This window comes from Protopterus annectens, chromosome 7.part0 (assembly GCF_019279795.1).
Source record: "Protopterus annectens isolate FY-2018-M chromosome 7.part0, PAN1.0, whole genome shotgun sequence".
Lineage (NCBI taxonomy): Eukaryota > Metazoa > Chordata > Ceratodontiformes > Protopteridae > Protopterus > Protopterus annectens.
In genome coordinates this window covers 474,042,483-474,062,959 of record NC_056739.1, presented here as the reverse complement: position 1 = coordinate 474,062,959, position 20,477 = coordinate 474,042,483, and the positions used below count along the sequence as shown (strand labels likewise).

General features: G+C 37.6%; 1 protein-coding gene across 1 annotated transcript in view; it reads right to left on the bottom strand.

Annotated features, from left to right (window-relative positions):
• Positions 1 to 7,452: 7,452 nt before the first annotated feature.
• Positions 7,453 to 20,477, bottom strand: part of LOC122805990 — a 216,992-nt gene continuing 203,967 nt past the window's right edge. The window contains exons 6-7 of the mRNA XM_044076231.1: positions 14,914 to 15,037; positions 7,453 to 8,357 (exon numbers count right to left, since the gene is read on the bottom strand). Of these exons, the coding sequence (XP_043932166.1) occupies positions 7,453 to 8,357; positions 14,914 to 15,037 (1,029 nt within the window). The remainder of the gene's footprint in view (positions 8,358 to 14,913; positions 15,038 to 20,477) is intronic.

The following is a 20,477-nucleotide window of genomic DNA, read 5'->3' as shown; positions in this document are numbered from 1 at the left end:
TGCCCACTGAAGGGACTTCAACAGCAATAGGGAGTGTGGCTAACCATTAGTCCATAGTGACAGCATGTGCTGCACCAAAGGGATATGTGGTAAAAAATGAGTGGTCTGCAAATTGCTAGCCTGCTGGGGTGGCAAATATTATTTGCTTAACATTTAGTTTTTTTGGTTGGAAAAAGGATTGACTGTGGGGCTGGAAAACTGTTCCATGCTCAAGCTGAAAATGGTGTTTCTTTCCTGGGAAAGACAAACAGAAAATGCCAGTAAAGTCACTTTTTTGGCTAGAAAAAAGCACTTTAAAACACTATGGCAGCCCCAGAATGGAAAAATGAACACAATTTCTCTTCAAAGCTATTTTTTCATTTAGTTTATACTACTGTTAAACTGCAAGAAAGAAACAAGTGCTCCATTTAAAAGAATGTTACAGTCTCAAGGCATTCTGTTAAATGACACTTCTAGCTTTTAAATAACTTTCCTGATGAGGAACGTAAAAAGACATTAACAAAATTTAAGAACATGGGCATTTTCTTCTCAAATGGAACTTATTTGCCCAGCAAAAAAAAAATCCCAAGCCGGCCATCAATTCTCAGAAGCCTCAGAGGAACATACTTTTCAGCAGCAGTAAAGCTTTGAAGGGCTTCATGCCCAAACTTGTGTTTTAGTCAGCTCATCTTGAGCTGCTTAACAGTTTGGGCATGTGGAAGGTGCCCTGTAGTTTTGGATGTTGGCAGGCTGTTATATTCTTGGCAGGATATAACCTATATATCCAAGGCTACTGCAATAGTAATCAATATGAAGAACTTATACTGATAAAACTAAGCTTAAGACTTCTAGACAGTTAAAGATAAAATATGCAATTACATCACACTAAATATAATGTTTTGTTACATCACCGCTATTTAAAATATTTTAGTGTTGTGTATTATCACTAGCTTCCATGCACCTTGAATCCTTTTTGACTGAGGACTCCGCACAAAGTTCAGCCAGTAATGTTTCTAAGCATGCAGAGTGCCAGTCACCCCTTTGTTTAATGTATCACTCCTTTCTTTGTGTGTTATAGTGGAGATGGTCTGTGCAAGTGTAGGATACCCCCCAAGAGATACACAATTTTAGTTTTTTCTTTCTATTAAGTTTTTGATAAGTTTATTTTAGCGAACATTGTCCTTATCAAGCTGAAATGCAATGATTCACACTGGAAATAATGTTCACTTATTTTAGAAGTAGACTGTTTACAGCTGAGCTGTAAACAATCACAACACAAAAGAGTGAGGTATATTCTATTTCCTCCACATTACAGCATTAGTAGTGCAATTGCTGAACATTTTTGCAACCACCTTTCTTTGTCACTCCTACTTCTGAAAGTTAGACTAACTGGATATCCCTTTTTTGAAGCAGTATCAGAGGAAGGCAGACTTTTCACCCCCATACACAAATATACAATTCCTGCAATATGCAACAAACTGGAAAGAAGTGCCCCCCCATTAGCTTTTATTTCCTGTGCACATTTGTATTTAAATAGACAGTAGAACTGGGGCATTTCTTGAAAAACATAGCTCAAATTAAGCATTTACAAAGCAAAGGTAATGGAACTGAGCAGGCCTGTAGTGGTAATGTTGATGTAGACCACCTGAAAATTAATATAGTATGCTCCTGAATTAGAAAAACTGTTGAAATATTTTTAAGGCCTCTTCAACAGGCATTTAGCCTTTTACAGAGCTCTGAGCACATTGCAGATATTACTAATGCCAGAACTTTAAATAATTTATTGACAAAGTGAAAGAATGAAGTAAATGAGGAAAATATACATATTACGACTGTAACAAAGTTGGTTTAGCACTAGAAATCGACCTTTATCAATCATAGGCTTTACTGGTTAACACAAGTACTGGCCATTTAAATCTGGGGGGTGAGATATTTATATACTCAATAGGAATATGTTCTATTTAACTGTAATACTCCTATGGCTGAAATACTAGCAGACTAGAAGTTCTTGTAATAAGCATACCATTTCAATCAGAGGTTTATATAGAAGCCAAACCATCATCATCATCATCATCATCATCATCATCATCATAGGTTCATAGGTTCATAGGTAGTTACTAGGCTATCTGCCCAAGGGCATTTACAAGCATAGCCAGAGTGTGTCAGCTTTCACCGCCCCATTAACCCCACCAAGCAGAGCCAATGAAGTGATCCCAGGGGTGTATTTTCTGTTACCCATCCACTCGTCAAGGTTTCTCTTGAAGAGTGTTAGTGAGGGGTTCTGCCTAATGTAGATAGGAATTTTGTTCCAAAGCATGTGGAGTCTCTGTGACAGGAATCTATCCCTCCAGCATGTTCTATTTATTGTTGTAGCGAGGTTTAGCTCACTAGAGCGAGTGGCTCGCAGTGACTTGGATTTCTTTAGGTGGAGCATGTCCATTAATTCTGAGTTGGGCATGGCTTTGTAAGTCAGGCAGAGATCACCTCTGAGTAAGCGATATGCCACTGAGTACAGCCGGAGGTTTTTCAGTCGGTCTGCATAGTGTATATGTTTAAGGCCGTTAATCCTCTTGGTGAGGTACTTTTGTGGTCTTTCCAACTGTTGGAAGTGTCTTGTGAGGTACATTCCAAATGGGGCATTGTACTCTATGATGGGTCTGATGAGTGATGAGTAGAGGGGCACTATAACCTCTTTATTTCTAGATGCAAACCCTTTAGTAACTAGATGGGCCACATAGAAAGATTTCCTAACTACTTTGGCAATATTATTGTAAAAGGAGAGATTACTATCTACCTGGGTCCCCAGATCTCTTATTACCTCTTCTGTATTAAGGGGGCTGCCACCTATGTGGTAATTTGTGGGTGTTTTGTTTTTCCCAAATGGGATGACTATGCATTTTTTGGGATTTAGCTTGAGGCCCTGACTTTGACACCAGGTGTCTGTCTCAGTAAGGCCTTTCTGGAGGAAGTCTGTGTCAGCCAGAGAGTCAATTATGGCTCCCAGTTTGCAGTCATTGGTGAACTTGGTTAGCCATAGTCCTCCTGTGTTTGCCTGTAATTCTGAGAAGTATATGCTGAAAAGTTGGGGTTCCAGGACCGAGCCTTGCGGGACACCACTTGCAACTTGTTTATAGTCGGACCTGGAGCCTGCTATTCTTACCGCATGAGTTCTGTCTGTAAGCTAGTGGGATACCCATCTTGTGATGTAGGGGTTTATGTTCAGGCTGGTGAGTTTTTCTATAATACCTGAGTGAGGAATGGTGTTGAATGCCTTGGCGAGGTCAAGTTAGGCTGTGTGAACCACCTTTCCCTTGTCTATGGCCTTGGTAACTGTCTCAAAGAAGTCAACAAGCTTTAGTAGGTATCATCATCATCAAACTCCTTTTTCAACTTGTGATTGGTGTGTAGTGTTAACAGTCACCATTTCTCTCTATTCAAAATCACACTCCTGCCTTCTTTGACACTCATGCCAGACTGTTGAAGATTTTCTCTCAAATAATTCGTCCACCTCTTAGGTGGATGCTCTCATTTCCTCTTGCTTTCTTCCTGTCTGTCCCAAATCTTCTTCACCAGATCGTCTTCTGCTTTTCTCATGTGCCTGAACCACTGCAATCTGTTCTCTTTGATTTTTTTCTGCAATTGGAGCTACTTTGGCTCCTGTTCTTATTTCCTCATTTATTCATCTATTCCACAGTGTGCATCCTATCAACTGTCTCAGGCACCTCATTTCCATCACCTCCAACTTCCTCATCTACTCTGCATTTATTGCCTAGGTTTCTGTACAACAGAGTGGTACTGGCTGCACTATTGTTTTGTACACATTACTTTACAGGTTCTTTGGCATTCTTCTGTCATACACAACACGTAGCACTCAGTGCCAGTTGGCTGCAGCCCTTCTGATTCTAGCTTTGACCTCTTCATTCAGACTACCCTTTTCTTCAACACCTCTCTCAGATACTTGAAGTTGTTAACCTGTTTTACTGTTTTCCCTTCTATCTCAGTTCTCATCTTCTTCTGATTTCCCCCACTTGCTGCCATTGCTACTGTTTTATCTGTACTTAGTTTCATTCCATGCACCTTCAGTGTTGCATTCTATTGCCCTATTCTTTGCTGAAGCTCTTTTTCAGAGTCTGCCTGTAAGGCCTCATCATCTACATACTGCACCTTTGTTGACTTGTCGCCTTTGCTTGCAAATGAGGTAAACAAAACTGCACAGAATTCTTCCTTGTAAGTTTTACTCTAATTGCCAATCTCAATGTACCATATATAAAACTGAATATTTTCTCTTTACTGAAATTATATCACAAGGAGGTACTTGATTGGTTCATAAAGTATGTTTACAAAGTACCAACTCAGCAATTAAGAAATACAGTATTTTAAAACTACAGGTCCTGAATAGCTGTGGCCACCATATTTATACTAAACCATCCTGGTGTCACCAGAAGGCTACAGCTAGGACAAACAGAAACAGGAATCTAAAAGGATTAGCTTAAGAGCAGAGGACTCAAGAGAGTGTCTGAGGCCCTAATGGCATTAGATTCCTTGGTATGTGAACTATTGAGTTATAATGAAGAATCTTTCTTCTACAACAATGGTTCTTAAAGGAGCTTTATTCAGATAAGTGCTTAGCATTCGTCAATTGAGTTCATCAGATGCAGTGCAATTCTTATTGATTGTACTGGATCTGTCAAGGGTGATTGATGAAAGCACTTATTCCAAAAAAGCTCATTTGAGAAACATTACTGGAGAAGAAGCATTCTTTGAAACTTGATTTTTTTATTTGTTATAACTTGATTCTTCCCTTATCAAGTGACCTAATCCCTTTAAACATGTTTTAGATATTATATTTATACATCTAGGCATTTCTTAATTCTATTGCACACTTGCCAGAGCTGGATAATTCTGAACATATGTATTTCTTGTGGAGTGTGACATGAAAAAAAAAACTAGTGACATTAAATGCACCACAGAAAAGAAAACTCTATCAGGGTAAACATGATCAGATCATAAGTAAGATTATGGAAGAGGGCTGGATCGCTAAGACTGAATGATCAACTAGTAGTAACTGAAGGACTACTTTATTATAATAAGAGCAAAATGATGAGATAGCTAAATGTCATTAATAAAAAAAAGATCCATACTGTCACAGGTCAATTTGAAGACCATCTAGAAAGAAAAGGGGACTTGTACCAAAAACTTACAATTACCTTAAATATTTAAAGATACTAAAAGTGATGTATTAATGCAGAATGTTGCAGTGAAAAATAATGCTTTCTATATGTATATCTCCAAATAAACAATCAATCATATATAACTTAAGGAAAAGGGCAAGGTCATTACTGACAAAAGTAGAATTGCAGACTTGCTTTCCAAAACATCTTTTGATGATAACTGGACCTGTAACTCCTAATTCCACTGGGGTGGTGGTGTTCCAAGAGTGACTAACAATAATAGAGAAATGGATCAGCAATGACTCTCAAAGTTGCAGGAGACCCAGCTGCTGGTCTAGATGACTTAAATGGATGCTGTGTATAAGATGGCTGTGTCAGAAATATCTTGTTTAGCCTGTTTTTAATCACTTTCATTACATTGGATTTATTCTAAAATATGGTAATGCTAGCCTTCAGACCACTTACAGAGGAGATAGCCTGATGAACTTCTTGGTTAAATGTTTTGAGCAGGTCATCTTGAAAGCAGTAAATGCTAAGTTATCAGTAGCAGTCCCCAAAGAGTCATGGATTTTTACTCGGGTAACAACCAGTGGAGGCCTTTCTAAGCCTAGCCAAGTTTTTTCAAAAGAATGATGATGTCCTGTATCTGAATAGGACATTGAGAGCCAGGCATTTATAAGCTACCTGTATCTATAAGAGACATGGGTGGCAGGCCTAGTATAGACTTCTTATTCCTCATCCATTGGTCTAGGTTACACTTAAACTGGATAACAGACTAACTCAGCTTCATAGGGATGGGAAGCCTGTTGTATTGGAGGGGTAATCTTTGGGACACATCTGTCCAGCATGTTCTGTTTAAGTTACAGACAAAATTCAGGTTCTTATACCTTGCATTTCTGGTACTGACTTACAACTATGTAGGAGATTCATAAGTGTGGGGTTTGTGCATGCCTTATAAGCCAGGCAGAGATCACCCCTCAGCAATCTATAGGAGACTGAGTAGAGAGAAATGGCTTTAAGACTTGGATCAGTAATATTTTTTTGTCAGTACTGCCTCCCAACCATCAGATCCATCATGGTCTAGTATACTCTTCATTCCTTTCATCAGGCAAGAGCCACCCAAGAAGAATCCTCAATTAGACAGCCAATGCAGGGTTTTTTTTCAACTCTCCCCTAGAAACTTCTGGTGAGGTGCGGGGGGGGGGGGGTGGAAGATATTCCCTCACTTCCACAAAGAACAGTCCTTCCAAGAAGCTCTGTGTCCCCTCCCCATTGCAGCCAGAGTGGTGGTTTCTCCAGTCTCCACCACAGAATTGGCACTGTTTTCGATGCTCCTGAATGCAAACAGACCTTGCCCTCTCCCAGGCAGAGGTGAGCAAGCCATTCTCATTCACTCCTTTACCTCCCAGCCAAGTCTAATCATTCCCTACTCTCCAAGACCACAGTCAGGACTCTCGCTGAGCCAGATTTAGCTCTGGACAATTCTGATCCCTGGTGATTATACACCACCAGGTCTATTAAACCTTTATTATAATGTGCTTGATTGTGCTACTAATGTAATTTGTTTAGATGTTGTTGTTTAACACATCTAAAGTTTTTGATTCCATCCTTCATAGTGTAATATTATATACCCATACCTGTACTAAAGGTGAACACCTAGATAACTAGATGGAGAAGACATTTTTTTTTGCTAATCTCACATGTAAGAATAGCACTTCTGCACCTTGCTTCATCTGAAAGAAGGTACCTTAGACAATCAATAATGGCCTCCATATTTAACATTTTCATGTCTGCCTTTCCTGTCCTGTCCTGCAACTTACTTGGGTTAGCACAATCACCAATGCATCTAGGGTAGTTGCTGTGGTAACATGCAAAAAATATTATGCTATAACATAAGTGAAAGTAGATCCATAGATAATGTATTTTCTGAATACGTTCTTTTGCAATGATCTTGGAGGAAAAGTTCTGTTTTCCTTAGTAACACAAATTGCACTTTCAGAAAGAGTCTAGTTTGCTGTATGGTCAATAGTAGTTCCCTCTTCCATGCCGTAGAGATTGTATGGCCAGCCATTACAGTTTTCAGTCAGCTGTAATTGTTTAAACACTCATTCCAAAAAACATTAGCTAAACACAATAATTCTACTGACACAGTGTAAGTTTGATGAAGACAACTTCAGATATATTTAAAAGAACTGTCAGAGAACCTTGATTTATGATTCACCAGTACCTTCTCAGCTATATTAAATACCTTCACATTATGCAGAAACAATTTCGAGATATTTATCATTTATTTTTTAGAGTTTTATGACTCACTTTTCCCTATCAGATATCCCCTGGTGTTCAGTTCTGGCCTCAGTATTATGATGTAACATTTATGTAAGAATATACAGCCTAACATTCCAGCACTAGAAGTCAAGATGGCAAAAATTTCCACGACAACCATATACTTCCCCCTGGTGCTCAGGTATGCAGGAATAAATGACAGCCACACACTGACAAATACCAGCATGCTAAAGGTAATATACTTGGCCTCACTGAAGCTGCCAGGTAAGTTCCTGGCTAGGAAGGCAACTACAAAGGAAACAACAGCTAACAAGCCAAGATATCCCAGCATGCTCCAAAAAGCTACTGCTGAAACTTCATTGCACTCAATGATTATCTTTCCATCTTCTGAGGTCTTTTTGAATTCTGGGAAAGGAGCAGATAAAGACAACCAAACAAAACATATGATCACTTGAACCAATGATCCCACAATGACAATCAAAGTAGATACCCTGGATCCTACCCAATTCCTTAACCTGCTTCCAGGTTTTGTGGCACTAAAGGCAATCACCACAGTTACAGTTTTGGCTAAAATACAAGACACACAAAGGGAGAATGTCAGACCAAACACCATCTGACGGAACATGCAGTTCAGCTTCATGGGACGACCAATGAAAAGCAGGGAACACAGGAAGCAGAACATGAGGGCAAGTAGTAGTAAGTAGCTGAGCTCACGGTTGTTAGCTTTGACTATTGGAGTGTCCTTGAACTTAATGAAAATGCAGAGAATGGAAACTGTCAAAACACTCAGGGTACTTGAACAAAAAAATAGTGAAGCTCCAATAGGGTCTTCATACGAGAGATAGTCCAGGATTTTGGGAATGCATCTATCTCGTTTCTCATTAGACCATAAGTCTTCAGTACACTTCAAGCAACTCACTGCATCTTTGGAAAATAAATATAAGTGAATTAGTATTAAATGAATCTGTAATAAATGCCTTGTCATTTTTTTATCATATAATTGTAAAAGATATTGATGACCTGCAAGTGTTAAGCCTAATAGGTCATATTTAAAAAACAGACAAATTACATACAAAAAAAAAATATTAGTTATTGAGGAACAGCAACAATCAAAGCCATGCACTTTTTCTACTAGATGCTTCACTTTGCTGTAGGCTATAACTCCATGTAGTACATCACTGTATAACATGCTTTCTGCATGCACTTTATTAGGAGTTTCTCTGGACTGGAAATAATGCCTTCTAATTTCATGTCATGGCAGGTGTACAGAGAGATGTTATTGATGTCATGATCAGTAAGTATTCCAAAAATGATGACATACCTACCCCGCAGTGTTAGGAGTGATACACTTTCTATGGTCATCGACTAGGACAAATGATGACAGGATTATTAGCCACTAGAAAATTATTCTTTATATGGCCACATGACAACAAATGTAATCTTTTTAACTAGCCACTTATTAGCTGAGACGCTAGTTCAAAGTAATGTATATAGCTTGCAGGAAAAATACAACTGGTTGTCACATGACATTTTAGTCATTGATATGATAGTACAACATGGTCTTATACCACGTCTGTGTATATGAGATTGCACGACTGTAGCATCTTCCCCTTCCTTGAGCTTTTGCTGTCCATTTTCATATATAAACAATTAAAAATGACGTGTCTTGATTACATTTTTATGGCAATCCTTGAAGACATGACCCTGTTTACATTATTAGCCTTAGCCATTACTTACATGAACACTGGGAAGGGAGGACTTCAGTCACTGCTACTGTCATGTACTGTAATTCATTAAGTTTACATAACTGTCTGTCATCCTTTTATAAGATCGCATTTGTAATGGAGCGGCATTTTCTGAGGACAGACATTGTCCTGTTAAGAGTCCCCTAGAATTGAAAAATCAAAGTGCAAAACTGAGGAGCTTAACAGAGAAAAGTGAATTTAGGAACTTTGTCTTCTTGTGGGGACAGGTTTAGAATGGAGCACAAATAAAAATATTTGAAAACACAGGAAAATTAGATTAATATTTTTCTTTCATGTACTTCAGACTCCTTACTGACCAATATATATTCCTTGATGGTGAATACTGAGGTATAACAGGAGAGCTAAGGAATGTCTTTCATAGTTCATCGACTGACAAATTATGGAAATTCATTTTAATTATGGTGTTATGTCCTGCTGATTATATTTTATTGGTCATATGGATACTATGTAGGTAGACTGTTCATTTTGGCCATGAGACAGATCAGACATAACTAGTGGGTTAATGCAGGTGGCATGGAGAGGAAGAGAATACAGAGCAATACATAAACAGAGGTAAGTTAAAAGTACTAGGTTGATGAAATGTATTTATACTCTATGAAGTAAGCTAAATATTTTGGTGAGACTTTACAAAGCTCTCTTACATTACTTGTTTCAGCAGTAATAAAATTTCATGATTCATTAATATTTGGCGAAATCTGGAGAAAACTCAGACCAGAAAATAAAGCAAATGATGGCCTTCTTAGATCAGGAATTCCAGCTTATTGGGATCTTAATACTGATGATTTCAGACTGCAAACGTATTACCAATAGCTGTGCAGAAAATACTTCAGTAATTTATATAAGGTGTTTTTTAAGCAGAATAGAGAAATTAGGATTGCAACAACTTCTAGAATCAGAGCCTGGTAAAATGTTAGCTTTTTACTGGGTCACTTTTGTGGGTTGCATAAAGAAACAAGTTGTTAAAACAAGGACAATCATCTCTCTGGGGATAAATAAATGGAATTTTTTTAAACTAAATATGCTTGCTATTCCTCCTGAATGAATGGTTGCTGCAAGAATTCAACACAGAGATAACTTCTTTGTACTATATAGTTCTTGGAAGCCCAGTTTAGAAATGGGCACCTCTGGCTATGCATCTTGGTATTTCAGTTGTGAGATATATATGGAAGTTTGAGGTATGTCAACATATTAATGGTGAGGATTTCAGCTTTTCCTTGGCTTGTTGAGCAGTGCAGGAAGGGTTGTCAAAGCACAATTTGTAGTGTTTTCTAAAAGGGTACAAGGTTGTTGCTGGTATATGACATATTTTGCCCCTTCTACTGTTTATTATTGATCATTGTCTTGTTGCTTTGAGGGGGTGAATGAAGAAATAACAATATCCACTCTGGATGGAAAGAAAAATGTGAATGAAATACAAGGAGTCTTTATGACTATAATACACATAAGTAACTTAATCCTCTAGGTTGACATGTCTTAAACCTATTATTCAAACTGCCTTCCTCTGCTATACTGCTATATGTCGCACAAAACAATTTATGTTGTCTATATTAATGTAGGAAATCTGATGGAATTGCTAGTTCTTAAAACACTATGCTAGTCCTAATAAGATTGTCCATGGAATTAGGCCCATGAGTTGTGGGCCTATGAATGTCAGATAGTTTTATAGTATAGACTGGGTCAGCTTCACCGAGCTAGTGTTAAAGTCAGACATTTATTTTAAGGCAGCTTCTATCTGGTATAAAATCATTAAGTATTTTTATATTTGCAAGCATTATACATAGGTTGAAATTTGAAAATTGTAGCATGGTGCAAAAAGGATGCCTTTCTTGGCTTAAACTGGAGAATGAAGATGGGGCAATTAAAATGGCTTATGGAATCTTCATGAGCCCCGGATTCCTCAAAAATGAAACTTTTCGGGCACTTATTATAAAAAAATGGATAACACTATTTGCTAAGTACAGGAAACACATTAGCTGTAAAATCAGAGGACTATGAAGAGAGAGAAAAATATTCCAAATATCATTACATCTGGTGACTGCAGTAGCAATAATGGTCAAGAAAATCTTCCATTTGAAAACTTGAGAGAAAAGTGCAAGGGAGATACTTGTTATGATAGAATAGGAGTCCTGTTTTAATAACAGTAATAGTTACTGTATCAGTGTGTACTCTGTGGAGAGAAAGTCAACTTTCCTCTGTTATTTTTTAATATATTTTCATACTTTGACCAGTATGATTTTATTTTAGTTGGAAGATGGAATCTAACATTTGGCTTATACTGAGACTAGAATTAGATAGTGCAGCTAAAAAGAAAGAGAGTCAGTACCCATTTAGGATTTAACGAATATCAAGGACTTGTTTGAGCCATAAATGTGGTTAAGCTCTGAAGTCAAAAGTACACTTTTTCTATCCTCCACATAAAATATGGGCTGGAATGCATTTAATCTTGCTTTTTAAATTGCAGCTATGATTTAAAATGCAAAATAACCAGGACATGGAGTAAATTATGGTGAACTGTAGAAAGGGTCTCATATGAGGTAAGGACTGGGCATAAGCTGGAATAAGCAAACTATGGGAATGGTTAAGGATGCAGTAGACAGGGTTGCAGGCAATGGTTTGAGGAAAAGGAAAAAAGCCAGACAGGAAAACCACTATTGCTTAAGAGGGTGAGATTAATGATTAACTCAAAAGGACCCAGCAAAGGTAGAAGATAGAGGTAGGGTGGTGTAGGAGACAAAGGAAGTGAGGGTAGCAAAGTCCTGATCTGAAAGGGAATTCATAGAAAGAACCAGATAAGGAATAAAGGTTTCAGGTATAATGTATCAGAAAAAAATGAAGTCTGGGGCAGACCTGTCAAGGACGAATAAAGTTGAGAGGGAAAATGAGATTACTGGGAAAATCAGAAGTATTAAATGCATAGTTTATTTAATATTTGTAGATAAATGCAAGGGGCTGGTGTCATCCTGAAGGAGGAAGATATAGTGGTCAAGCAGCTGAACAAACACCTGTACAGAAAAGGTGAGGAGGTTGAGAAAGAGATTGCTTTATAAGGGAGAAAAAGCACATGTACCCACTGGCCTTCACAGTGCATTGTCCGATTCCTGATACAGTGTTTTAGTGGATCTCCGGCTATTGCACATGTACCTGAGGGCTATAGAACAGCCAGTGATCACTCCTTTAACAAGGAGACAGGGTGATCCAGGGAACTACAGGCCTAGTTGCCTAAACACAGTAGCAGAAAAAGTCAAGGACATCACAATAAGGGAGTTTCTTTCCTAGAGAACAACTTCTAGGACAACTAACATGGTTCATGAATAGCTTTAACCTAAACTTGATATAGGTTTATTACTGGCTACATGATAATTTTATTGGGGTGGTTACAATAGGTGTGGTCTACCTGCACTTCAGCAAGACTTACTCTAACCCACAAAAAAAGCTACTGGCAGCATTGGTGACAATGCTGCTGTTATTGATACTAAGACATTGATTTTTGCTTGAATGAATAATAGAACACAAAGGGTTATAAGGATGTGAACAATGTCAGTAATACAAAAGTGACTCTTGGAGTATCAAATTGGTTATACTGTACCCAGTTCTTCTCAGTGTATTATACTTCAAGGAATAGTGAACAGTATTAATATATCATATGGCAAAAAACTAGATGCAGCCACAGCACCACATTTTTTCCTAAAACTATTGAATGCAGCCCTGTCCACTGCATGTTTAACTATACCCATAGCTTGTTAGATGTTGGGAAGTGTTTGCTGCAAGTGTTCACTTAATCTGGTCAAGTGGATCTGAAGCTGGCATTTGAGGCTCAGTGCAGATAAATGCACAGTGCTACATCTGTGCCACAATAACTCTGACTTGAAGTGTCAGCTGGAATATATGAATTGATGGTAACGGAGAAGGAATACGATCTGAACTGTTGATCAGACCAGGGCTAGAGATTGCAATGTGAGCAAATGAATGCTAAAGAGTTTCCTCAAGGGATAGACTGCAGAAACACAAAATCCACATGGCCAACCTGACCCTGCTCAGGCCACATACTAAGTATTTTGTGCACTTTGAATGCCCTACAAGGATAGGCTAGATATCCATCGGCTGGAAGTCATTCAAGGAAAAGCCATAAGGAGGGTTAAGGGGATAAGTAAGGCATCTGACCAAAGCCTAAAGAGATAAGCCTCTTTTCAATAAAGACTAGAAGAAGAGAGAGGAAGGGACATGATATTGGTGCACAGCATTATCTTGGAGAGAGGAGAAGTGGTCACCATAAACAGGATGTAGAGAGGCAGAAGGGAGCATGATCAGTATATTCTAAGGAAATCCAAAAGTATTTCTTCAGAGAGAGAATGTTGTGAAACATGATGGAATGAGTGGTAGAGAGGGAATCCAGAGATGTCATCAAGGTGACATGGAACAGGTGGGGGATGGCGGAGGGGAGTATAAGTGGAGAGGATACAGAATGTCAAATACATTAGACAAGCTTATAATCTGCTGTTAGGGTAATGCATTGCAAATGAATGTGAAAAAGCTAAGAAAATATGCCTTTTTGTAAGACAATGTAATTAAATGACAAGACAAAATCCACAGAGTCCCTCAAAGTTTCAGAAAGCCAAGTGTAACACAGCCCAAAAAAACAAGCACTGTAAGAAACTTTCCACCAGGTGTTTTCAGTGAATAACTATACAAAAGTACTCCCCAGATTTGAAATAATATGAACCTAGTACTGGCATATTAACAGTTAACAGTTTTTGTATAGTTATTTGACTGAAAACACCTGGTGGAAAGTTTCTTACAGTGTCTGACAATGTAATTAAAAGCATACTGCCCCCTGCAACCTTGCATGCAGTGTCATGTATATTATAACCAGATCTGATTTTGCTGTACATTGGTGAAATTGCATTCCTCCATTTAATACCCTGAGGTATTAAAGGAACATATTCCATACACCACATCTCTTCTTTTGCAGTCTTTAAGCTATGTTTGCTAACTACTTTGGAAATACTTTCTTTATTATTACTCAGGCTTGCATTTAACTCCTACTCCAACATCATCAGCACTACCCACTAGTTAAATCACTATATAGACTCTATTAGCCAATTCCCTACAATGTCCATTACACATCAGTGAAAGTTCACTGAGGTCAGAGTAGTTAATGCAGCATTGCAATGTGCTCTCAGTCCTACCTTTTCACCACTAGTAACACAGAGACACACATGTTCCTAAACTATAGGAGCTGTTATTCTTCCAAATGCTGTCAGGTATGACTCATGATCATTAGCATTCTAAAGTAGTTGGATGTTAATTTGCTTCATATGCTTATTTATTTAATCACTACATCCACATTCTTTCTTCACAACAATACATGTTATGCCATGTAGTCTCTATTTGCAGGGGTCCTGGACCACAGTGTGCAAAAATTCTATTGACACTCTTTAAATTACTTCTGTCCTAGCTACAGATTTGCAAACACGACATTTACAGAAAAATCAAAAAATGCTGTAGATGGGTCCTAGCAAATTCATAGTAGTAGTATACGTTAGCACAGCAACAACTAGAAATAAAAAACACGTCTACCCATACAAAACTTATCTTTGTACATTAAAAAGTCTTTTTAGGAGGTTCCAAGAGAGCATCAGCTCTTTGAATGATATGTTTTGTTCCCAAAATGATTTGTATGTACAGACAACTAGTTAACGTCTGTCAACACTTACCAGTTTGGTTGGTGATTTCTCCCTTGGAACAGGCCAGACAGTCAAAGCAACAGAGAGGCTGCCCTTGACGAGAAACCTTTTGGTAGCCAGGTTGGCAGCTTTCAGTACAGACAGAATGTGGTACCTGTGAAAAAGTAACAAAACCAAACTGTTTAATGTGAAGGCTTAAAGCATTGTTTGAATCTGAAGTAAATGCATACTGCTTGTTCAAAATAGATAATATTAAGTATTGCAGTTCGTCTATGCCTCCTTTTAACAATGAAGTGGTTTAGCATTTTTCAGCTGTGCTTAATTTTACTGTAGAGCAAAATATATGGAATTTATGAGTAATAAACATTTAATTTGTTAAAATTTAACTAAAAATGAATTGAATGGAGAGCTATGAAGTACTTGTGGGTTCAACATGAATTAATTATTAAGCCTACTGACAAGCCAACAAGATTGTGATTATGCACTATATGCAATATTTAAAAATGTGTATGAAGTATTTAAATGTTAGGTATGTATATGAAGAAGTTTCTTTAGACCTATATGTAGAGTCAATGAAACAATATGAATTATTACTGTGCAAGGGACGTAGATTAGGATATTTTTCTAAGGAAGATGCAGAAAAATGATTTGCAGTTAAAGGATGTAGTATGACCACATTTTATGGTTTGCCCAAAATTCATGAAAGTTTTAATACCCCCCCCCCCCCCCCCCGGGTTGACCAGTAATCTCAGCTTGTACATATTTCCTGCACAGTACTGGCTTGTTACTTCATGAGTTTCTTAATCCTTTTGTTACTAAATTGCCATCATATATGAAGGACACCCATGATTTCTTATCAAAACATAAGGATTTAAGGTGGACAGCCAACATGTACTGGATAATGAAGAGTCTTTATACAAATATTAAACATATACATGGGATTCAAGCTGTGCAGTATTTTTTGTGGGAAAGTCCACTTACTATTTTGCTGTTGAAATTTTGCAATTTAGTTTAACTAATAATTTTTTTTTTGAATTTAATAATGTCCTTTACCATCAACTGCAGGGTGCAGCCATGTGGGGCACCATTTGCCCCCATGTATGCTAATTTGTTAATGGAATTGTTCAAAAATGAATATATTTGCAAGCATATTTTTAAAATAATTTTATAATATATTATTTTTGTTATACTAATGATTTGATTTTTGTTTGTCAAGGTGGCCAAGACCAGATCTCTGATTTTGTTAGAGGTCAGGGGAAAACAGACTTGGTCTTTCTTTTGACGAACGACAGTGGGGGAATAGTACTATATAGTTGGATGTAAAACCAAAGAGGTGTGACAGTGATGAAGTTGTAACTTCCATACATAGAAAGTTTGAAGACAGTGGGCAATTTCTGCATGGCACGAACTGTTGTCCCTTCCCCCCATGTGTTCTTGTCATTACCTTATAGTGAATTTCTACTGCTGAGAAGGTTATGTAATAGTGAAGTAGATTGTATTAAAGAAATTAGGTTTACTGCTCAAATGTTTCTTTCTAGGGGGTATGACAAGTCCATTATAGAGAATACCTTCCTTTGCGTTAAGGGGGAAACTGTTAATAAAGTGGCTACTAGATTACCAGTTTATGCCCGTGAGAAAAATAGAATAGAAATTGTAATGTATCTTCCCTTTTGTTTCTATCACAGTATTTAGTGAGAAACTGATAGAATTGGTTAAATATTATTAGATTTTTTTGTTACAGCATCTTGATGTTTCTACTATTTTATGTCCTTTTCCTTATATATCTTATGAAAGAGGGAGGAATTTGAAAGATATATAACATATCTAAATACGATTGTAGATTCTTTTTTATAAGACCTGTTGCTCCTACTACTACCAGTACTGTCTTGGTATCTTTCTTCCACATTGCTTTCATTTCTGCCTGTAAAGCCTGATATTTTATGACTTTGTGTCTTTCTGTACACAAGGCACTTTGGTCACTGGGTATAGCGATTTCAATCATCTTCTAGCTTTTCCCAGTTAGGGGTCACCACAGTGGATCACCTGTCTGCTCATGATTGGCAGTGGAGTTTTACAGTGTTGAGTTGCCAGCAAAGTGCCCAACCTTCCACAGAAGGCACACACTCATGCCTAGGGCCATATTAGAGTGTCCAATCCACCTACAGCATGTCTTTGGGATGTGGGAGGAAACCGGAGCACCTAGAGGAAACCCACGTGACCACAGGGAGGACATGCAGACTCCACACAGAAGGCACTCCAGCCGCGGATCCAGACCAGAGGACCTCTTGCTGTGAGGTGGCAATGCTAACCACTGCACCACTGTAGCCACCCAGTGTAGCAATTTCAATGATCAGTGCTAATTTTGACTTCTTTTCATGGACCACTATATCTGTTTTTTTTGCATCTATCTTTTGAACTGTGATGTAGACTTCATCATTTTCTATGATGCTTTGTGGCTCATGTTTCCAATGTTTTTCAGCTACTTCAGTATCATAATCTTTGCACAATAAACAGCGCAACAGTCATGCCACATTATTATGCCTTTCATTATACAGTCCTACTGCCATTAGTATGTCACAACCAGCAACAAGGTGTGCCACTGTTTCCAGTTCTGTTTTACAAAACCTGCATTTGTCTATTTCTCCTACATGTTCAATGGACTTTGTAAACCAGCATGTACGTAGTCCATTATCTTGAGCTGCCAATATTAACCTTTCTTCTTTTGGTTTGAATTTGACTCTCCTTAACTATTCCTGTGTGCAGTCCTGATCAGCATAAGGTTGTTCCAGGTGTTTTATATACTTGCAACTATATTTATGCATTTTCCACATTTCTTGCCTTCTCATCTGATCCTTCATCTTATATTTTTCTTTTGTTTTTTAGCACATTTAGTTGCTGCCTGATTTTTATCTACTTTTAGTTTTATTTCCAATCCCACTTGATGCTGATATGCTTCTGCTAGACTAAGAAGGGAAGTCATCTTAGATTTATTCAACTCATGTTTCAAAACTTTCACTATGTTTGAGTCTTGTGAGGTCAGCAGATACGTATGCAGTCCCATGATTGCAGATCTATACATGTAATCAGTTTCAAGGAGACCCATATCTCCTTCAGAATGGGGAATATATAATCTTGGCATGCACTGATTTTTATAAATCATTTGATGAGCATGAAGCATTCCTCTTGTTTTCCCGTCTAAGCTATCTAACAACTTTTGGGGCCAGTCAGTCACTCCAAAACTGTAAGTTAGAACAGGAAGAGCAAATAGGTTTATAGCTTGAACTTTGTTTCTAGATGTCAATGTTGTTTTCAGGATTAAGTCTTGTATAATACTCCTTACTGAGTTTTATTTGTATTTGTTCATGTTTTATTGTTGATTCAGCATCAATTCTCAAATATTTATATACTCCCTCTTGCTCAAGCTCTTTTATATCACATTCTGGTCCCAAACTGATGTTTTCTTGCTGCTGCAGCTGTCCTGCTTTAAAGGTTGCTTTTGCACATTTATCAAGACCAAATGACTTTCTTATATCAACTGAAAAAGTTTTGACTACTTGCAGTTGTGCTTTCAGTTCCTCATCTGATGAGCTATACAGTTTGAAATCATCAACAAAGAGAAGATGAGAGGACTTTACACTTCGTCCTTTCTGGGAGCCATATTACAGCCATGACCCTGGAATATCCCCCTTTGTATTTTTATCCCTGGAATAATATTTTTTCCTTTATTGTGGCTTAACTGCAAAGTGATTTGGCACTGTTTCATGGTCACAGTGATGTAGTTTATCAGTGTAGGGTGTATCATATACATTTTAAGCACTCTTTTATCTATGAATGTGGGACACTGTCACATGCTCTTTTCTAGTCTTTCCATGCCATAATTAGATTCTTCCCCTTTTTGCAGTTCTCCACTATGACTTTATTTAACAACAAATGATCTTTTGCTCCATATGAGTTTCTTTTATTACACTTTTGTGCTATTGTTATAATTGAGTTTTCTTCTAAATAACTATAAACTCTGTTGGCATCAATTCCAGTGTATAGTTTATACGTAGTAGGATGGCAAGTTATCAGTCTATAATTTTTAGGGTAGCTTGCAGGTTCACTCTTAAGTAGGAGCATTCCTTTTCCTGTTGTTAGCCAGACTGGTGTCTGTTCGGGATGCGCATATAAAGAGTTCTTACTCATGGCTAAATCTTCATGCAAAGATGTTAATATTTTTAGCCAGAAGTTAGGTACTGCATCTGGGCCAGACATGCTGTAGGTGAATTGGACACTCTAAATTGGCCCTAGGTGTGAGTGTGTGTGTGCCTTCTGTGGAAGGTTGGGCGCCGGGCTGACAACTCGACACTGTATCATGAGTGGACAGGTGATCTGCTGTGGTGACCCCTATCTCGGAAAAAGCTGAAAGAAGAAGATTCTTTCTTTTACTTCTTCTATCCGTTTAGCATCTTTTGTTATGTTCCACAGAATCTTCATTAATACTTCTACAAAATACATCTATATCTTCTTTTTTTGTGGTCTTTCAATTCCTTTTACCTTGTTTCCCAATTCCCTATAAAACTTTTTTGGGTAATCAATAAATTGCTTATTTTGTACTTTTCCATTATATTTATCTGTATATCTTCTAAGTTTTTCTGCCTGTGCTGATATTTTGAGCTTAGTATTTAAGACAGTGCATGCTAAATCCTGATCCATTGTAATACTGAGCGTTGCTTTTACCATGTCTTTCTGAGTATTTTTATTGATCTGTTCCCTCTTCTTCTCTCTTCTAACTGTGACATTTCTTGTCTTAATAGCTTTATAGTTTTCTCTATTCAATACTTCCATGATGGCATTCTATTTCTCCCTGTCCTTTCCCCTTACTAATCTGTTCTTGTGGTAGGACTTTATCTGTTATTAATTTAGCTGCACAGTAATGTATCCTATTTACTTCTGTTATATTTTATGAATCTCTATGGACAGTCCTAATTATTGTGTTCATTTTCTTTTATCAAACTTGTAACTTTTGGGGTTTTATTGACCTTTTGCAGTCTATTTCTTTCACTGATCTTTATATGTCTATCCATCTCTATTAAATCAAGTAACTCATCTCTTAGATAATTTTCTTCTAAACTGAGGGCACATTTTTTGTTCGCCATTTCCTGGGGGTATTATATAGGAAGTTCCAGAGCTTCTTCCTGTGCCAAGTTCTGTTCAGTTTCACCCTATGTCATCTGTTGCTCTTACATATGGGAACTAACTGGCCTATAACTCCACAGCATCATTGGCTGTGTCAGAGTTACCACAGTTTCCTGTTCTTTCCCTTGCTGTATAGCTCCAACTGAACCTTTGCACTGGTTTCCTATGGGAGGCTCCAAAGTATCTTTATATGTCAACTGATTGGATGCTTCTTGCTCCACTGTTTTCTCCTTAATTTGGGTGTCCATTGCTCTATCCTGTTCTCTTGTTATCTGAGTTAAATTTTTTTAATTTTCTACACTAAATTCTTCACTTTGCAGGTAATCCATAACCTCAGTTTCTATTTCTTTAACTTCTCCATTACTAATCCTCTTTTTCTACTTTTCCACTTTGTTTTCTTATTTTGTGTATTGTAA